Source organism: Palaemon carinicauda, chromosome 32, assembly GCF_036898095.1.
Source record: "Palaemon carinicauda isolate YSFRI2023 chromosome 32, ASM3689809v2, whole genome shotgun sequence".
In the NCBI taxonomy this organism is placed as follows: domain Eukaryota; kingdom Metazoa; phylum Arthropoda; class Malacostraca; order Decapoda; family Palaemonidae; genus Palaemon; species Palaemon carinicauda.
Genome location: NC_090756.1, coordinates 19371265 through 19391342, shown reverse-complemented (window position 1 = coordinate 19391342; position 20078 = coordinate 19371265). Strand labels below are relative to the sequence as shown.

Genomic DNA, 20078 nt, shown 5'->3' with positions numbered 1-20078 from the left:
GTCAGCATGCGTCTGGCAGGGTCGACTGCGCATGGGTGGAGGAGCTCTCACAACAAGAGTGTGGGAGCAGGCAGCCATGCTGGGCGCACAACCGTGGCAGGTTGTAGGCAAACGGGTGCATCGTCAACCTTCTCCGCATTCGGAGTGTGGGAGCAGGCAACAACCAAAGCGGAGTGGTGGTGCGTGGTGGGGACTGCCGTGGGTTGCGGAAACTAACGCATCGCGTCAAAACACGGCAGCTTGACTCCACCTTCCCACTGCTGATGCGGTAGCTCACGCATGTTAACGGAGGGTGCCGCACGTCGGCTAACGTCAACATGCGTCTGGCAGGGTCGATTGCGCATCGGAGGTGGAGCTCTCCGCAGCCGGAGTGTGGGAGCAGGCAGCCTCAGCGTGAGCTGGGCGCACAACCGTGGCAGGTTGCAGGCTAACGGGAGCAGTGTCAACCTTCTCCGCACGAAACTCCTGCATAACCGCAGCTAACTGAGTCTGCATAGACTGCAGTAAAGACCACTTAGGGTCTACAAAAACGGCAACAGACGGAGCTACTGTCCGTTGTGACTGAGGGTCTAAAACAGCTGGTGCGGCAACAGACGGAGTTACTGCCTGTTGCGGTACCACCTTGCCTCTCTTGGGAGGTGTGCAGTCGTCGGATGACTGCAGCGAGTCCGAACTGACCCAGTGGCTACACCTAGGCCGTTGGACTTGCGCGGAAGGGACCGACTTGCACTTAAAAAGCTGCAAGATGTGGTCCATGGTTTCTTACGAGAAACCTCTTCCGCAGACGAGGAATAAATGGGCTCTCTCGTCTTTGTGTGGGTGGGGCGATCTTGGGTAGATACGCCCGAAACCACGGAGGGAAAAACGTCTGTTCGTTGATCAAGGCCTGTGGAACCCATAAGTCGTTCGACATTACTTCTCCCCTGGGCTTGGGAGCTTGTAAGAGGTCCCGGACTAGGTGAACGACTGGCAAGAACAGACGAACCCTCGGACGCAACACTGTAACACTTTGCGCATATCACTTTATCACTTTTGATTTTCTGTTTTGCACTTATTTCACTGAAATCGAAACTTAAACTGATTTCTACCTGAAACACGCAATCCTATCCTTCATTAAAAGGTAGTAATTGCGAAAACAGTCTTACAATGCAACAGAAAAACATAAATAAAGATAAAGAATTCAGTGGCTGGAAAAGACTAAACACTAGATCAAATAACTACGTTTACAATCTCTCACCGCACAAAGCCTGGGAACAAGAATAAAACCCTAGAAACGTTTTACCTTCTTCCCCTACAGCGACTAGGGAGGAGAGTAAAAAACGAGAACAACGTTACCCGCTTGAACGAAACGTTTATTCTCCTCTCTCTCCCTCCGTCTCTATCTCTCTCTCTCTTCTCTCTTGATTTCGCACCTGAGAGAAGAGCCCAATTATATATCGTTAAAACATGTTATTTGCTAAAGGAAAAAACTGAAAGGTTTTCCAAATAAAAAGTTCCTTTAATTTAGAATTTAAACCATTTAAGCTAAGAAAGAATGAACGAAACGCTAGAATCGGTTTACTCTTACTGCAAAGTGAAACCGTGATACACTCTCTCTCTATCGTAACGATAGAGCGCATGTTGAACGTTCTGAACGTCAACAACTGCGTAGACTAAAAAACTAAACGTTAGTTCATCTTTGAAAACAGTACGAGACTATCAAAGAAATTCTTTCATAAAACATTAAAATTAAAAAAGTAATAAATTCTTTAAAGGTTAAATACGATATAACGGGCTCAATGTTAATTAACTTCGGTTCCAAGTTAGGACCGCCTACTATTAGGAAAGGTCGCATATAAACAAACATAAAAATTTATTTTTTATAAGTTTATAATAAATGGAAAGTTAATCGAAGAGGCCTATAAAGGCGGAGAGATATAAAATAAATAGATCTATAACGTGTTAAGCAAAATTACCAAAAACCTAAACACACTTCCGTCTAAGGGAAGGGTCGGCCATTTAAAAGTGAAAGAGAGTCCATACTCTCTTCGTCACCATAATTAAATCTATCCAAAACGAGTTCAAGTTTTGAAATGAAGAAAAAACCCCTGCATAGCGAAAGCTCAAAACTGGAATAGTGTACTTCACCAAATCGTTGTGAAAACAAATCCAGTTAGGGACGGCGTATTTAGTAGGTCTTGCCAGTGGCACGACAGAGAGAAAATTGGTTCTATGTTGACATCGAGTACTTGAGTACCTACTTGACAGATGGCGCTGTTGATGTACACCCCCACCTGTATAGCGATCGCTGGCGTATTCCGCCCGTAGGTTTTTTCTGTCGGGCAGCAGAGCTGACAGCTATATGATCATCGGGTAAGTTTAATATTGAAAATGTTATTCTGAGGCAAGTTGGATTGGTTTTATTGTAGTACAGTGCAATATTAGTTTGGACAATTCAACTCCTATACAGTAATTGAACAGATCTTTAGAATTAATACTACAATATTTGGAATCCCACATACTACTGTCGAAAAACCACTAATAACGAAGCTAAAGATATCAATAAAAATGTTATTTTCATTAGTAAAATAAATTTTTGAATATACTTACCCGATAATCATGTAGCTGTCAACTCCGTTGCCCGACAGAATTCTACGGGAGGGATACGCCAGCTATCACTATACTAGAAGGGGGTGTACTCACAAGCGCCACCTGTGGCCAGGTACTACAGTACTTGTTGTTGACGCCACCTCACTTTTTCCTCGGTCCACTGGTTCTCTATGGGGAGGAAGGGTGGGTCAATTAAATCATGATTATCGGGTAAGTATATTCAAAAATTTATTTTACTAATGAAAATAACATTTTTCAATATTAAACTTACCCGATAATCATGTAGCTGATTCACACCCAGGGGGGTGGGTGAAAAACCAGTGTACAAGACTAAAGGATAGCTAAGTATCCCGTATTTCATATAATCAGTTATCCACAATAACAATGAAATAATAAGTACCTGGTAAGGAAGTCGACTTGAACCGTTACTCTGCCTTTAATAAGATCGTCTTCCTTACTGAGCGCAGCGTTCCTCTTGGAAGGCTGAATCAACTCAAAGGTGCTAAAGTATACAGGGCTGCAACCCATACTAAAGGACCTCATCACAACCTTTAACCTCGGCGCTTCTCAAGAAAGAATTGACCACCCGCCAAATCAACAAGGATGTGGAAGGCTTCTTAGCCGACCGTACAACCCATAAAAAGTATTCAAGAGAAAGGTTAAAAGGTTATGGGATTATGGGAATGTAGTGGCTGAGCCCTCGCCTACTACTGCATTCGTTGCTACGAATGGTCCCAGGGTGTAGCAGTACTCGTAAAGAGACTGGACATCTTTGCGATAGAATGATGCGAACACTGACTTGCTTCTCCAATAGGTTGCATCCATAACACTCTGCAGAGAATGGCTCTGTTTGAAGGCCACTGAAGTAGCCACAGCTCCCACTTCATGTGTCCTTACCTTCAGCAAAGCAAGGTCTTCTTCCTTCAGATGAGAATGTGTTTCTCTAATCAGAAGCCTGAATAGTAAGAAACTGAGTTCTTAGAACTTGGAAAAGAAGGTTTCTTGATAGCACACTATAAGGCTTCTGATTGTCCTTGTAAAGGTTAAGACCTTTTTAGATAGTACCTAAGAGCTCTAACTGGGCAAAGTACTCTCTCCAGTTCATTCCCCACCAAGTTGGACAGGCTTGGGATCTCGAACGACTTAGGCCAAGGACGTGAAGGAAGCTCGTTTAGCAAAAACCGAGCTGCAAGGAACATGTAGCCGTTTCAGATGTGAAAACAATGATCCTGCTGAAGGCGTGGATCTCACTTACTCTTTTAGTTGTCAAGCACACGAGGAAAAGAGTTTTTAATGTGAGGTCCTAAAAAGAGGCTGATTGGAGAGGTTCAAATCTTGATGACATAAGGAACCTTAGGACCACGTCTAGATTCCAGCCTGGAGTGGACAACCGACGTTCCTTTGAGGTCTCAAAAGACCTAGGGAGGTCCTGTAGATCTTTGTTGGTGGAAAGATCCAAGCCTCTGTGGCGGAAAACCGCTGCCAACATACTTCTGTAACCCTTGATTGTAGGAGCTGAAAGGGATCTTACTTTCCTTAGATATAACAGGAAGTCAGCAATCTGGGTTACAGTGGTACTGGTTGAGGAAACTGCATTGGTCTTGTACCAGCTACGGAAGACTTCCCCTTGAGACTGATAGATTCTGAGAGTGGATGTTCTCCTTGCTTTGGCAATCGCTCTGGCTGCCTCCTTCGAAAAGCCCCTAGCTCTTGAGAGTCTTTCGAAAGTCTGAAGGCAGTCAGACGAAGAGCGTGGAGGTTCGGGTGTACCCTCTTTACGTGAGGTAGACGTAGAAGGTTCACTCCTAGAGGAAGAGTCCTGGGAATGTCGACCAGCCATTGCAGTACCTCTAAGAACCATTCTCTCGCGGGCCAGAGCGGAGCCAACCAACGTCAGCCGTGTCCCTTTGCGAGAGGAGAACTTCTGAAGTACCCTGTTGACAATCTTGAACGGCGGGAATGCATACAGGTCGAGATGGAACCAATCCAGCAGAAAAGCATCCACGTGAACTGCTGCTGGGTCTGGAATCGGAGAACAATACAATAGGAGTCTCTAGGTTATCGAGGTAGCGAACAGATCTATGGTTGGCTGACCCCACAGGGCCCAAAGTCTGCTGCAAACATTCTTGTGAAGGGTCCACTCTGTGGGGATGACCTGACCCTTCCGGCTGAGGTGATCTGCCATGACATTCATACCGCCCTGAATGAACCTCGTTACCAGCGTGAGCTTTCGATCTTTAGACCAGATGAGGAGGTCCCTTGCGATCTAGAACAACTTCACGAAAGAGTCCCTCCCTGCTTGAAGGTGTAAGCCAGGGCTGTGGTGTTGTCAGAGTCCACCTCCACCACTTTGTTAAGCTGGAGGGACTTGAAGTTTATCAAGGCCAGAAGAACCGCCAACAACTCCTGCAATTGATGTGAAGTGTCCTTTGCTCCTGATTCCATGTTCTCGATCATTCCTGTCCGTCCAAAGTCGCACCCCAGCCCGTGTCTGATGTGTCCGAGAGGAGACGGCGGTCGGGTTTCTGAACAGCCAAAGGTAGACTTCCTTGAGAAGAAAGCTGTTCTTACACCACGCGAGAGAAGACCTCCTCTCTTCGGAAACAGGAACTGAGACCGTCTCTAGCGTCATGTCCTTTATCCAGTGAGCAGCTAGATGATACTGAAGGGGGGGAGGTGGATTCTCCCTAACACGATGAACAGGGCCAGCGATGAAAGTGTCCCTGTTAGACTCATCCACTACCTGACTGAGCATCGGTTCCTTCTCAGCATGCTCTGGATGCATTCTAGGGCTTGGAAGATCCTTGGGGCCGACGGAAAAGCCCGAAAAGCTCGACTCTGAAGATCCATACCCAGGGAGACAATGGTCTGGGATGGGATGAGCTGAGACTCCTCAAAATTGACCAGGAGGCCCAGTTCCTTGGTCAGATCCATAGTCCATCTGAGAATCTCCAGACAGCGACGACTTGTGGGAGCTCTTAAAAGCCAGTCGTCTGACGGAGCCGGACACAAGATCATGGTACTGCTGCACAGTCTGTGAACTGTCAACCATGGGGAAGCGAGGAAGTACAGTGACAACCCGAAGCTGTCTAGACTGTCTGGGTCGTACAGACAACTCCTTATCGGGTTGCTGAGGTTGCCGCACTGCGTCACAACAAGTCACTTCTGCTGGTTGTTGAACGTCTTCCCAGTGACACACTGACTCCGTAAACAAAAAATCCTTTAACAAGGACTAAGCTTGGACTGTATGTCTTGCAACACAGCTCAAGGTCTATGGGAGCAGGTGTGGTAACAGACGGGGTTAGTGACTGAAGTGGAACCATTACCTTCCCTGGAAGCATGTTATGCTTAAATAAAAGTCCATAGGAGGCTACGCAGCTAAAGGCTCCTCTCCAAATGACAGAGTCCTCAAGGGAATATCAGAAGGAGGGAGAAAAGCACTTTCTCATCTACAGGGACCATATCCGAGAAAAGTTAAGTTCTCTCAGTGAGGGTTTCAATGGTGCAAAAGCAGCAGACTAGAAGGCAACATTATGAAACTGCTTGACAGTCTAGTGAGTTGGCAACAACCAAAGATGTATGACTGAGAAGCATGCGGTAAGGTATGCAGAGCATGTTGTATGCAGAGCATGCTGTATGCAGAGCATGCTGTATGTAGAGCATGTTGTATGCAGAGCATGCTGTAAGCAGAGCATGTTGTATGCAGAGCATGCTGTATGCAGAGCATGTTGTATGCAGAGCATGCTGTATGTAGAGCATGTTGTATGCAGAGCATGCTGAATGCAGAGCATGCTGTATGCAGAGCATGCTGTATGCAGAGCATGTTGTATGCAGAGCATGCTGTATGCAGAGCATGCTGTATGCAGAGCATGCTGTATGTAGAGCATGCTGTAAGGTAAGCAGAGCGTGTTGCATGGCGTTTAACATTTCTCAGAAATTCCATGACCAGTGCTAGAGTGCTTCATGCATGCTTGCATGGGGTTTTAATATCAACATAATATTTACCTTACATTCATAACTCATGATTCATTTTTGTTTTGAAGATATTTTTGCCATATTTTGCGATATTGTTAAAAATATATTGCAAGGAATACATATATATTTTTATATAAGTAAGACAAATAACCTCCATTATCATAATGTTTGTGTAGGCATACATGTATATGATTACAAATGCAAGTTATGAAAGTAATGAGGTGTTATTATTGTCATTTGTTATTTCTCAAGTTGAGGAGAAAGTGGCAGATGCATGCGTTGAGGTGGCTGACTCATAGCATGAGGTTGCTGCCTCAAGAGTTGCGCTTGCTGTAAGGGTTGCGGATGCGCAGTAGCAGGTTCCTGAGGAACGAGTTAAGGTTCCTGAGGTGTGAGCTGCGAGAGTTGAGATAGCGGCTGCGCAGAACGCAGTTCTTGTCTCGCGAGTTGAGGTTCCTGAGGAGCTAGCCTAAGCTGCAGCGAGTGCTGAGGTGGCTGCCTCATTGATGGAAGAGGTTGTCGTACCTCAAGAGATTGTTGCCTCGCTGGTGGAACCGCAAGCGGAAGCGGAGGAAGTAAGGCATAAGACTCCTGCTCCCATTGCTGAGGTTGCCTTAAGGAAGGTTAAGGTTGCTGCACAACGCTGGTAACTGGCAACTCAGAACGCGGTAAGGTAGCCTGAGGAACCTCAACTTCGTACGCCTGGCAGACTGGACTGCGGTGAGGCGGAGCTCTCGCAGGAGGAGGCGGAGGTTGCTGCACACCGCTGGTAACTGGCAACTCAGAACGCGGTAAGGTAGCCTGAGGAACCTCAACTTCGTACGCCTGGCAGACTGGACTGCGGAGAGGCGGAGCGTTCGCAGGAGGAGGTGTAACCTTCTCATCCTGAAACTCACGCATTAAGACCCCAAGCTGCGACTGCATGGACTGCAGCAAAGTCGTCTTGGGATCAACAGACGATAAGGTCTGTTGTGGCATCGCCTTACCTCGATTAGGAGGTGTGCAGTCACCTGAGACTGAGGAGAGTCAGAGCTAACCCAATGACTGCATCCGGGTTGTTGAACTCTAACTTCGTACGTCTGGCATAGGTCTGGACTTTACGTTTAAGAGGTCTTGAGACCTGAGACCAGCGTTTTCTCCCCGAAATTTCTTCTGCAGACGAGCAAAATAAGGGCTCAATCGTCTGCGGGTGGGAGTGACGGTCTCTTAAGACACGCCCGCAACCACCGAGGATACTTCTGTGCGCCGATCAAGGCCTGCCGAACCCTTTTGCCCTTCGACATTGCTTCTCCCCTGGGCTTGGGAGCTTGCAAGAGGTCCCGGACTGGGAGGACGACTGGCACGCACAGAAGTACCCTCACGCACAACACTGACACACTTTGCGCTAATCACTTATCACTTTGATTTTCTGTTTGCACTTATTTCACTGAACTCGAAACTTTAAGTGGTTTGTACCTGAAACACGCAATTCTATCTTTTCTCAAAAGTTAGTAATTGCGAAAACAGAATTACAATGTAACAGAAAAATCTAATGAAAGATAAATAATTCAGAGGCTGGAAAGAGACTAAACACTAGATCAAATAAACTACGTTTAAAATCTCTCACCGCATAAAGCTTGAGAACAAGAAAAACTCTAGAAACGTTTACCTTCTTCCCCTAAAGAGACTAGGGAGAAGAGCAAAAACGATAACAACGTTACTCGCTTGAACGAAACGTTTATCCTCCTCTTTCTCCCTCCGTCTCTATCTCTCTCTCTCTCTCTCTTGACTTAGAACCTGAGAGAAGAGCCCAATCATATATATCGTTAAAACATATTATTGTTAAAGGAAAATATTTCCCAAAATGAAAAGTTCCTTTGTAGAATTAAAACCATTAAGTTAAGAAAGAATGAACAAAACGCTAGACACGGTTACTCTTACTGCAACGTGACACCGTGAAAATTCTCTCTCTATCGTAACGATAGAGCGCAAGTTGAACGTTCTGAAACGTCAACAACTGCAGAGACAAAACAAAACGTTAGTTCAACTTTGAAAACAGTACGAGACTATCAAAGAAATTCTTTCAAAAACATTAAAATAGCATAATATGTTAACAGGTAAAACCGAAATGACGGGCTCAATGTTAATTAACTTCGGTACAAGAAAAGACCGCCTACCATTAGGAAAGGTCGAATATATAAAAATTAATTTTATAATAAAAGGAAGTTAATCGAAGAGGCCTATAAAAGGCGGAGAGATATAAAATAAATCTATAACTTTTGTTAAGCAAAATTAAGAAAGAGAGTCTATACTCTCTTAGACACCAACACTTCCGTCTAAGGGAAGGGTCGGCCATTTAAAGGTGAAAGAGAGTTCATACTCTCTTCGTCACCATAAATAAATTAATTCCAAAAGCTAACTAAGCTAATATAGAAGTTTCTAGTATAGCGAATAGCTGCAAATTTTAGAGAAATACTTCACCAAACCGTGAACAATACTCCAAAATCATAAGCGTATCCAAGAACGTCTTGCCGGAAGCACGACAGAGGAAAAAGTGAGGTGGCGTCAACAACAAGTACTGTAGTACCTGGCCACAGGTGGCGCTTGTGAGTACACCCCCTTCTAGTATAGTGATAGCTGGCGTATCCCTCCCGTAGAATTCTGTCGGGCAACGGAGTTGACAGCTACATGATTATCGGGTAAGTTTAATATTGAAAAAATTCCTGTTCTTCGCATATCATGCTATTAACATCTATCACAGGAACCACCTCTCTCCAGAAAGCTCAGAAAAAAAACTGATAGGCGTTTTATTTGTAAGTTATTTGTTTGAGAGACCAACGTTTTATTACTATTATTACTAACCAAGCTACAACCCTAGTTGGAAAAGCAAGATGCTATAAGCCCAAGGGCTCCAACAGGGAAAAATAGCCCAGTGAGGATAGGAAATAAGGAAATGAATAAATGAGAATAAATTAACAATATATCATTCTAAAAACAGTAACAGCGTCAAAACAGATGTCCTGTATAAACTATTAATGTCAAAAACAGATATGTCATATAAACTATAAAAAGACTTATGTCAGCCTCAACTTCTTATTTCTTTACAATATCAGAACATACCCTTTAATTAATGCTATTTTATTTACCACGTTACTGATAATAGGTTAGAGTAGCACTGTGTGTTCAATATATCTAGTCTGATAATGGGAAATGGAAACCAATTCCGATGTTCGAGCAGATACTGAGGCACAAAGTCACAACACGCCACTTTGTCAAGTTTGAATATCAACGATTTTATTCAATCAATTACAATATAGGCCTAAAGCATGTTCAAGCATTATGATATAGTATACTGTAAATATGATTCATTTGTTGTTTTTCTGTTTTATCATATGTTGAGAAAGATTGAATTTTGAACACATATCTGCTGGAAATGAATTAAAGTCAAAACGTTACTAACTATTACCGCATAAATACAAGGGCAAGGGGCTAAAGAGCGTAGTGAAACTAGTTCCTTTTGCCACAACATGGGAGCAATGAGCTAATGTTGAATTAAATTATGAAGGCAGTGAGCTATGGTGAAAAAAAAGATTGAACCAAGTGATAGATTAGATAATCATATCACCACAAATACTAACCAATGGGCCTAACGCACATAGTGAAACCTTTCCCACTTGCCAGAACATAGGAACAATGAGATATTGTTACATACGTGCTTAACGGATAAATGTCTAATAAATAATCTAATAGTGAATTTGGCTTGCCTACATAATGATAAAAATGCCCATTTAAGTTAGGTTTTTTTGTACAATGGACATGGCTACAAACTACTACAATGAAAATGGGAATGAAAATGGGATTGAAAAATTATTTCTATGCATCCGGAAGAACTGGCAAACATGAGCTCTAGCGTTGTAATAGTTTCACTATTGTTACTGCGTATAAATTTTCCTTACTGGGTTTTGATCATGGTAACATTTTATTGCAAAGACTGGTGGAAACAAAGTTGGTATTTGTTTACAAGAGCATGCTCTCCATTTACTCCAAAATTATACATTCCTGCAGCTCTCCTCTTCTTTGACAGTAATTAGGAGGTTCTTTAAATGGGGGAAAGCTATAAATGTCAAGATATTTTGAGCCAGTGGGGGGAGGGGTTATAAAAAAGCTAGCTTGGTTTTCTTACTAAACGACCTGGAACTAACAATGCCAACATAGTCAACTTAACAGAAGTTTGTGATGCCAGCTTACATATATATATATATATATATATATATTCAAAATACAGTATACAGTATACTAAATTAAAAATGGAGTTATTACTCCAAAGTGTCCATAACAAATACAATAAACAATTAGCGACACTTTTGAGTAATTACTCCATTCTTAATTTAGTACATATTTTGAAAATATAAATATATCAAATGTACGCTGACATCACGAACTTCTGTTAGGTTGACTATAGTGACAATGTCAAGTTCCAGGTCGTTTAGTGCGGAAACCAAGCTAGTTTTTCCTATAACCCCTCCCCCCCGCCACAAAATATCTCACCATTTATAGCTTTCCCCCATTTTAAAAACCTCCTAATTACTGTACATGACGGGGAGAGCAGCAGGACCGCATAATTTTGGAGTAAATGGAGAGCCTGCTCTTGTAAACAAATACCCAAGTTTTAAAAAGTTGATATAAATAACAAAATAAGGAATCTAAAAGCATTTCAGACACTGACGTCGATACCTAATGCAAACCCATAGCTTTTCAGTTATTGTTGTCGAGCCGCCACAACTCAAATATTATGGATTTCCGTCAGAATTCTTTATCAATATCGTTCCTAAGACCATAAAATCCACGAGATATGTCTTATGTTCTACAAAATAATTATTGTACTGTTCTATAATTTTACCGTTAAACTCTGGGTAAATCTATACAAGGGGACTTTACGACTCGCCCCATAGAATACAATGTCATATGGGGCCAAATTCCTTCTCTTACCATAACAAATCTCAAGTATCTTTGAACATTAAACTGGGAAATTTATACAAAAATCTATGCCTATATCAGGCATTTTAATCGCGGCATTGGGTGACGTAGTCCTATTACGGGAAAGCTAGACCTAGTCTCACGTATTACGAGATTTTATTAAAATACAAAATATACAGTATAGTTAAAGCATGCGATATATATCAATTATAATAAATGACGGTAAATGACTTCGCCACAGACCAGACCCTAGAGCAAAGTTACGCATACGTAATTACATTATTCGTAACGAAAGGTCGAAAATACTTACGAGGGACATTCATTCCGGGGTCCGAAGTGCCATAGGACGGTCTGACTAACCCGAGGATGCCTCCACTCCTATTATCCATGTTCATTATTTTCTTATTTATCTAATTACAAGTTATTAATCAAGGACAGACTTGTCGGCTTGAGCCAGGATCACAACAGAGAAATACAAGAAACGGCGATCGTCTGCCATCAATGATGGCGGATGGCGTAGGGTTGTCTACTACCCCTCCGGAGGTGAGTCTTTTCATCTGAAAGTAGTTGGCAACTTTTCAACCAATCAGAAGCAATGATTTGCCAAGTTGTTTACTATTCTTGGTTTTCATTGGCTGGTTGGTTTTAATCACATCTACGTAATCGCATAATTTTCATTGATAATTCAAATAAAACATATAATTTTCGTTATAACTAAAATAATTCACAATACTAATAATAAAATTAACGTTTTTGTATATTTATTACTAAAAATATTCGTCATTCCAAATCGTTTTAAAATGTGACGTCATCTGTCATGACTCTCCGACCACAAGCTTCAGCCTCCATGAATGTCTGTCTGTGTGGTGCATCACGGGGAACGTTGCGTAATAACTATATCGTTATCTTTAAAGAACATTTTAACTAATTATCTAATTATATGTATAAGAATTGTGCACCCGACAAGGAATCTTTATTAGAAACTGAAATACATTATTATGGTTAGTAGTTTAATTATAACAGTAATGCCTTCTCCATCATGAGGCTCAATATTGCACAGTATTCTAGATGTTTTATTCCAGCTGTGATCAAGCTATGGAATGATCTTAATCCAGTAATTGAATTGGTGGAACTTAAAAAAAGTTCAAACATTTGTATGTTGAACAGGCTGGTGTTATACGTCTCTTATAGTTTATATAATCATGCAAGAGCTGTTTTAATGTTGTTCATCATCATCATCTCCTCCTCACTGGGATATTTTTTCCTGGTTGGAGTCTTTGAGCTTATAGCATCCTGCTTTTCCAACTAGGGTTGTAGTTTAGCAATTAATAATAATAATAATAATAATAATAATGTTCATCTAGGTAATTCGTTATAAAAAAACAATGTTTCTATTTATTTTCTTTTTATATATCCCAAGTTTCTTATGCTGTTTTTCTTTCCAACCCCCATAAACTCAGTTTTATTTTCATTTAATCTTAGTTGTTTGATTTTGTACCGTTTTGCAAATAGTTTGAACTTCGCTCCAGGCCCTTGTAGTACTTTTGATAGACCAATAGCATAGATACAGAAGAAGATTGGGCCCTGTGCACTCCCCTAAAGTACTCCTCTGTTTAATGATTCATATGATAAGAGTTTCCAATTTGTACACATTAATTTCTGACTACTTAGTCTTTTAGGTATTCAAAAGCTTGATATTCAATTTAAGAGGCGATACAGTAACTTATTTATGTCTGTTTCTGCTTTGCTGGTCTTTCTCTTATTATCATCATCATCTCCTTCCACGCCTATTGACGCGAAGGGCCTCGGTTATATTTCGCCAGTAGTCTGTATCTTGAGCTTTTAAATCAATACTTTTCATAGTCCTCAGCCATGTAGGCCTGGGTCTTCCAATTCTTCTAGTGCCTTATGGACCCCAGTTGAAAGTTTTGTGAACTAATTTCTCTTAGGGAGTGTGAAGAGCATGCCCAAACCATCTCCATCTACCCCTCACCATGGTCTCATCCCCATATGGCACTCGAGTAATCTCTCTTCTAGTTTCATTTCTAATCCTGTCCTGCCATTTCTTTTATATACCCTTTTCCCTCAATCTGTAATTATATTGGTATTGGTACTTTGTAGTTTTGTATTCTACTCATGTACTTTCAGTTTTTAACCAATTCCCCCCTCTCTCTCTCTCTCTCTCTCTCTCTCTCTCTCTCTCTCTCTCTCTCTCTCTCTCTCTCTCTCTCTCTCTCTCTCTCATCAAACCAAGGAGATCGGTCTTTAACAATGATAGTCTTTTCCATCAGCGGACTCACTTTGGTTGTCATGATCACAGGGAATATTGGTAGAATCATTTATTTTCTTTGTACCTTATTCAATAAATACACAAGGAGAGAAGTTTGATTTGTCTAAAGTTTATTTTCTTCACCACTGCGTGTTTCTGTAGAGGCAATCTAATCGTAATAAGTTTGTTCACTGGAGAGATAGCGCAATAGGCCTACTCTCCTACATTTATAACAGAGACAGTGTTAAACTAGGTCGAAAGTTGCACAGTAAACATTATTACCAATTGATATGATTCCAATAACTCACTAAATGCTGAAGCATCAAGATTTGATGCGTCATCCATCCAAAGATTGAAGTCTTTACAGATAACTAATACATTTTTTCACATTATAATCATATCAATGAGTATGCCTATATTGAATTCTTTAATTAAAGAAGATGCTAGTAATTGTTCTTGGAGGTTTGTAAACTGCTACAATAGGTGTTTTTTTTTTTTTTTTTTTTTTTTTTTGCATAAAGTTAAGTTCTATATATTCAAAGCTTAAAACTAGTTCTTTATAACATCTTGAGATTTAGCCATGTTTCAGTTAATGATTTTGTCAAAATATTTCTCTTTTATCAATTATCGAATTTTAATAGTTTTATTACCTACAGATTGTATATTTACATTGCCACAGTTTATGACATCCTTAGTATCCATGGTCAGTATTTTCTATTAGTCTCTTCAATTCCAAATCAAGCTTTGTAATGTCTTGAATTCACTGTAGTCACTTTTTTTTTTTTTTGGTAACTTAGTGATATTTATAAATTTTTATCTGCTGTGAAATACATTCCTTAGTGGAGTTTTTTTTTTCTGAACATTTCACGCACACTTTATTATCAGTCTTAAACTTGCCATACCTTTGACAATGGTAGCAGGCAGAGTATATATATATATATATATATATATATATATATATATATATATATATATATATATATATATATATATATATATATATATATATATATATATATTGTATAGGTATTCCTCTAGTACCTATCACGTATGTCATAAGTACCCCATCGCAACATAACTTTGTCAACTTTATCATGACTAGCCTTCTGAACTAAAGGATCACAGTTCAACAAGTAGTGAGTAGTCCCACCTGCATGCACTTTTCTTGGATACTAGACTTAAACGGGGTTTAGCCTACACAGTCGAACCTGCTTGTCGAACGGTTCGAAGAGGTTTAGCCAGCCACAAATGGTTTGTGGACAACGAAGCCCCGCCCACAAAAGTCAGGGGAGAACAGACTTCCTTCGAACCGTTCGACGAACGTGTTCGACAACCAAATACCCCATTCACACGTTCGAACATCACTTTAAACTCTTGTCTCTCGAACCGAGTTCAAGGAACCGTTCTATATTTGAATATGGTCCAAGCAACGATTTATTTGAATCAAAGAATTTAATAATTCATATTCACCATTGTATACATTGCATATCATTATTTTGAGTTTTAGTTTTCCCAATTTCCTCGTCTTCGTAACAATGGTTTGAACTTTGAATCTTGTTTGCTGTTTCTTCGCTGATCTTTTCATCAGCAAATTTTACAACAACATTTCCATTCGAAGTTGACCTCGTATTAAGAATTGGTATACCCATCTTCAACCTCATTTTTCCTTAGCGATTTTAGTTGATGCTTTAGTTAATTCAATTTGATTAAATTCGTCGTCATATGTTATTTTCTAATTTTTTTGGGTAGTGGTCCATCAGTATTTGAAGTGTTAACTTAATTGATTCCATATTCTTCGCTAGATTGTATTATTATTATTATTATTATTATTATTATTATTATTATTATTATTATTATTATTATTATTATTATTATTATTATTATTTGCCAAGCTACAACCCTAGTTGGAAAAGCAGGATGCTATAAGCCCTGGGGCTCCAACAGGGAAAATAACTAAGTGAGGAAAGGAAACAAGGAAATAAAATAAGTAATTAATAATTGAAATCAAATACTTTAAGAACAGTAACAAGACTAAAATAAATAATTCATATATAAACTATAAAAACTGTAACAAAATAAGAGGTAGAGAAATGAGATAGAATAGAGTACCCGAGTGTACCTTCAAGCAAGAGAACTCTACAACAAGACAGAGGAGACCATGATACAGAGGCTATGGCACTACCCAAGACTAGAGAACAATGATTTGATTTTGGAATTTCCAGCTGCTTACCATAGCTAGAGAGTCTCTTCGACCCTTACCAAGAGGAAAGTAACCACTGAACAATTACAGTGCAGTAATTAACCCCTTGAGTGTAGAAGAATTGTTTGGTGATCTCAGTGTTGTCAGGTGTATGAGAACAGAGGAGGATATGTAAAGAATAGGCCTGACTATTCGATGTATGTGTAGGCAAAGGGAAAATGAACCGTAACCAGAGAGAAGGATCCAATATAGTACCGTCTGGCCAAAGGACCCAATATCTTTCTAGATTGAAAAGAAGGGTAAAATCCAAAAGATAAAATAGATTCAGCAGAACTATTTAAAACAATAAAAAACTAAACCCAAAACATTCGTAAATATAGTCAGACCAAAATTGAGTAAACAATAAAGAAAGGGAGAAGCATCAAATTGATGAAAGTAAGTCTTGGAACAGGGTGCCAACAGATGTTTGCTTAAAAGGATGAAAATTTAAATATCAACAGAAGAGATGGAGGGATAAAAAATGGCTAAGTATACCTATATAATAAAAATACACCAAGCAACAGAAAATGGCCTAACAATTGATTTAATAATACATGAAGGAGATTTCATAGTAGTAAAACTAGCTGAACTTAACACAAAATGTCTGCAAGAAAGCTCTATACATAGAGCTTGGAAATATTCTATCATTATACTAATTCGTAAAAAAAGGCAAGACATTATAGAACTGAAAAATTATTGCCCAATAAGCTTACTCTCCATAATATATAAAATATTTACAAAAATTATATTAGGCCCAATAAAAAGAAAGCTAGATTTTGTTCAACCAAGAGAGCAGGCTGGCTTTAGAAGTGGGTATTCAACAACTTACTATATCCAAGTAATGAACCAGTTAATGGAAAAATCAACAGAGTATGACAAACCACTATGTATAGAATTTATAGACTATGAGAAAGCTTTTGATTATGTCAACACCTCAGCAGTAATGAAAGCTTTCCAAAGACAAAGAAAACATGAATCTTATGTTAGAAAACTGGAAGATATCTATACAGGAAGTACAGCAATCCTAAAGCTACCTAAAGATAGTGAGAAAATTCCCATTGAGATAGGAATTAGACAGGGAGACCCTATCTATCCTAAACTATCCACAGTATGCTTAGAAGTTTTTAAAAAATTTAGATTGGGAAACGTAGGGATTGATATTAAAAGGGAATACCTTCATAACTTAAGATTCGCAGATGACATAGTTGTGTTCAGTGAATCATGTGAGGATTTGCTTAAGATGGTGGAAGATTTTAGTAGAGAAAGCAAAAATGTAGGACTGAAAATGAATATGAGTAAAACTAAGATAACGTTCAATGAAAATGCAGAAGACACCAAATAAGAGTTATGGACGAACCTCTAGAGATTGTCAATTGAATATACATACCTAGGACAGACAGTAAGTGTTTCCCCAGGACACGAGACCGAAATTAAAAGAAGGATAAGGAACAGATGGAGAGTTTGAGGTAAATAGAATAAAATTATGAAAAGTAAATTCCCGCTCTCTCTAAAAAGAAAAGTATTTAAATGCATGGTCCTACCAGTTTTAACTTATGCATCAGAAACTTGGAGCCTTCCTAAAGCCTTGGATTAGAACATAAGCTAGTTACAGCCCAGAGAGCTATGGAATGATTATGGGAATAACACCAATAGACAGAAAAAGAGCAACATGGATACAAAGTCAAACTAAAGTAGAGAATATTCTAACATGTAAAAAAAAAGAAATAGACATGTACAGAGCATTTAATGAGAATGAAAAATAATAGATGGACAAGAAAATAACGGAATGGGTCCCTAGATATTTCAAACGAAGCAAGGGAAGGAAGAGAAGACGGTGGATTGACGAACCAAGGAAGTTTGCGGGAGTGGATTGGTATAGAAAAACCATAAACAGACGGGAGGGGAAGACCACGTCTGAGGCCTTTGTTCTGCAATGAACTATTATTATTATTATTATTATTATTATTATTCTTTGCTAAGCAACAACCCTAGTTGGGAAAGCAGGATGGTATAAGCCCAAGGGCTCCAACAGGGAAAACAGCCCAGTGAGGAAAGGAAATGAGGAAATAAACTGCAAGAGAAGTTTAAGAACAATAACAACATTAAAATAAATCTTTCATATATAAACTATAAAGCTCCAAAATAAGAAGAGGAAGAGAAATCGGATAGAATAGTGTGCCCGAATGTACTCTCAAGCAAGAGGTCTCCAACCCAAGACAGTGGAAGACCATGGTACAGAGGCTATGGCACTACCCAAGACTAGAGAAGAAAGTAGCCACTGAACGATTACAGTGCAATAATTAAGCCCTTGAACGAAGAAAAATTGTTTGGTAATTTCAGTGTTGTCAGGTGTATGAGGACAGAGGAGAATGTGGAAGGAATAGGCCAAACTATTCGGTGCATGTGTAGGCAAAAACAAAATGAACCGTAACCACAGAGAGAGATTTAATGTAGTACTGTCTGGCCACTCAAAGTACCCATAAGGGTTGTGGTGGCCTGGTGGTAGCATCCTTGCCTCATGATTGCCAGACTGGGGTTCGAGTCCCGCTCAAACTTGTTAGTTCATTTGGTAGCTGCAACCTCACCGTCCTTGTGAGCTAAGGATTGAGGTTTTGGGGGAGCCTATAGATCTATCTGCTGAGCCATTAGCAGCCATTGCCTGGCCCTCCTTGGTCCTAGCTTGGGTGGAGAGGGGGCTTGAGCGCTGATCAGTCTCTAGGGCATTGTCCTGTTTGATAGGGTAATGTCACTGTCCCTTGCCTCAGCCATTCATGAGCGTTTTTTTAAACCTTTATACTCTCTAACGCTAGTATCTCTCTTATTGCTTCATTTTAAAATGTCCTGCCATTCAACTCCCAAATTTTCTTCTGAGGCTTTTGTTCTCGAATCTACAAAATCTGTTTGATATTGTTTCATTGTCATACCATGACATATATATATATATATATATATATATATATATATATATATATATATATATGAAATGTCTTGGAAGCTGGGTACTTTATCGCACAGAGCATAGGCCTATAAACAATACAAATTAGTAAGCGCGAAGAAGGACGCTAAATAATGCCAAAAGAAACATTCTTATTGGGAGGAATTCTCTTCTCTCTCTCTCTCTCTCTCTCTCTCTCTCTCTCTCTCTCTCTCTCTCTCTCTCTCTCTCTCTCTCTCTCTCTCTCTTCGTGCGTGTGTGTAAGATTTAATGATTACTGGATATCCAAATTACAGAGTTGTTATAGGTTTCTTATGATGTCGCCATGACTAGCGTTCATATTATAACACGCAGACATGGGTGTCTGCCTTTTTATTAATCTCTCTCTCTCTCTCTCTCTCTCTCTCTCTCTCTCTCTCTCTCTCTCTCTCTCTCTCTCACACACACACACACACACACACACATACAACACACACACACACACACACACACACAACACGCTCGTAGGCTATCAAGATATAACGTTAAAGTAAGTCAGGAATAAACACGGGAATCATCTATGCGCACTTGTTTGTTTGTTTGTGTGTGTTTGTGTGTGTGTTCATGTGTTTGTGTGCAAGCGTGCCCTACATATCTGCTTGCATTGGCCTACAACACAATCATAAGGTCCTTGTATGCACTCTACAAAAAGTTCTCTCACTTGGAATAGCGTTTTCAGAGCACGTGTTGTTTTAACGAAAATGTGTTCCAATATCATGTCCTCTTTTATCTTATCTTGAGGCAATATTTGATCCAATCTTCCTATGTGCTTTTTATAATGAAAGATAAGCGCATGCAAACTCTTCCGTTATCATCAACACCATAGGTTACCTATTTCATTAAGAAGAAATATGTGGTATTTCGGTAAATGTGAAATAAATTCTTTAACGTTATTTTAAGAATAATTTTTTCGAGGCTAATAAACCAGTTAAGTTTTGCAAGCAAAAATTAATAGTCTGTAATTTCCTCTCACGGAATTAACAAAAGCTATCTTCATTTCAAGATTAGAATATATTTATTAAGTACACCATAAAATCAACCACGAAATCTCCCCCTTGCTACCGTGGAAACGAGTA

The 20078-nt window shown here is 39.8% G+C and overlaps 1 protein-coding gene across 1 annotated transcript in view; it reads right to left on the bottom strand.

The window, feature by feature from the left end:
* LOC137625301 (mitochondrial import inner membrane translocase subunit Tim23-like) overlaps window positions 1-12042 on the bottom strand; it is a 38820-nt gene extending 26778 nt beyond the window's left edge. Inside the window, exon 1 of the mRNA XM_068356131.1 lies at window positions 11831-12042. Coding sequence (XP_068212232.1) covers window positions 11831-11915 — 85 coding nt within the window. The 5' untranslated portion in view covers window positions 11916-12042. The remainder of the gene's footprint in view (window positions 1-11830) is intronic.
* Between the last annotated feature and the right edge of the window lie 8036 nt (window positions 12043-20078).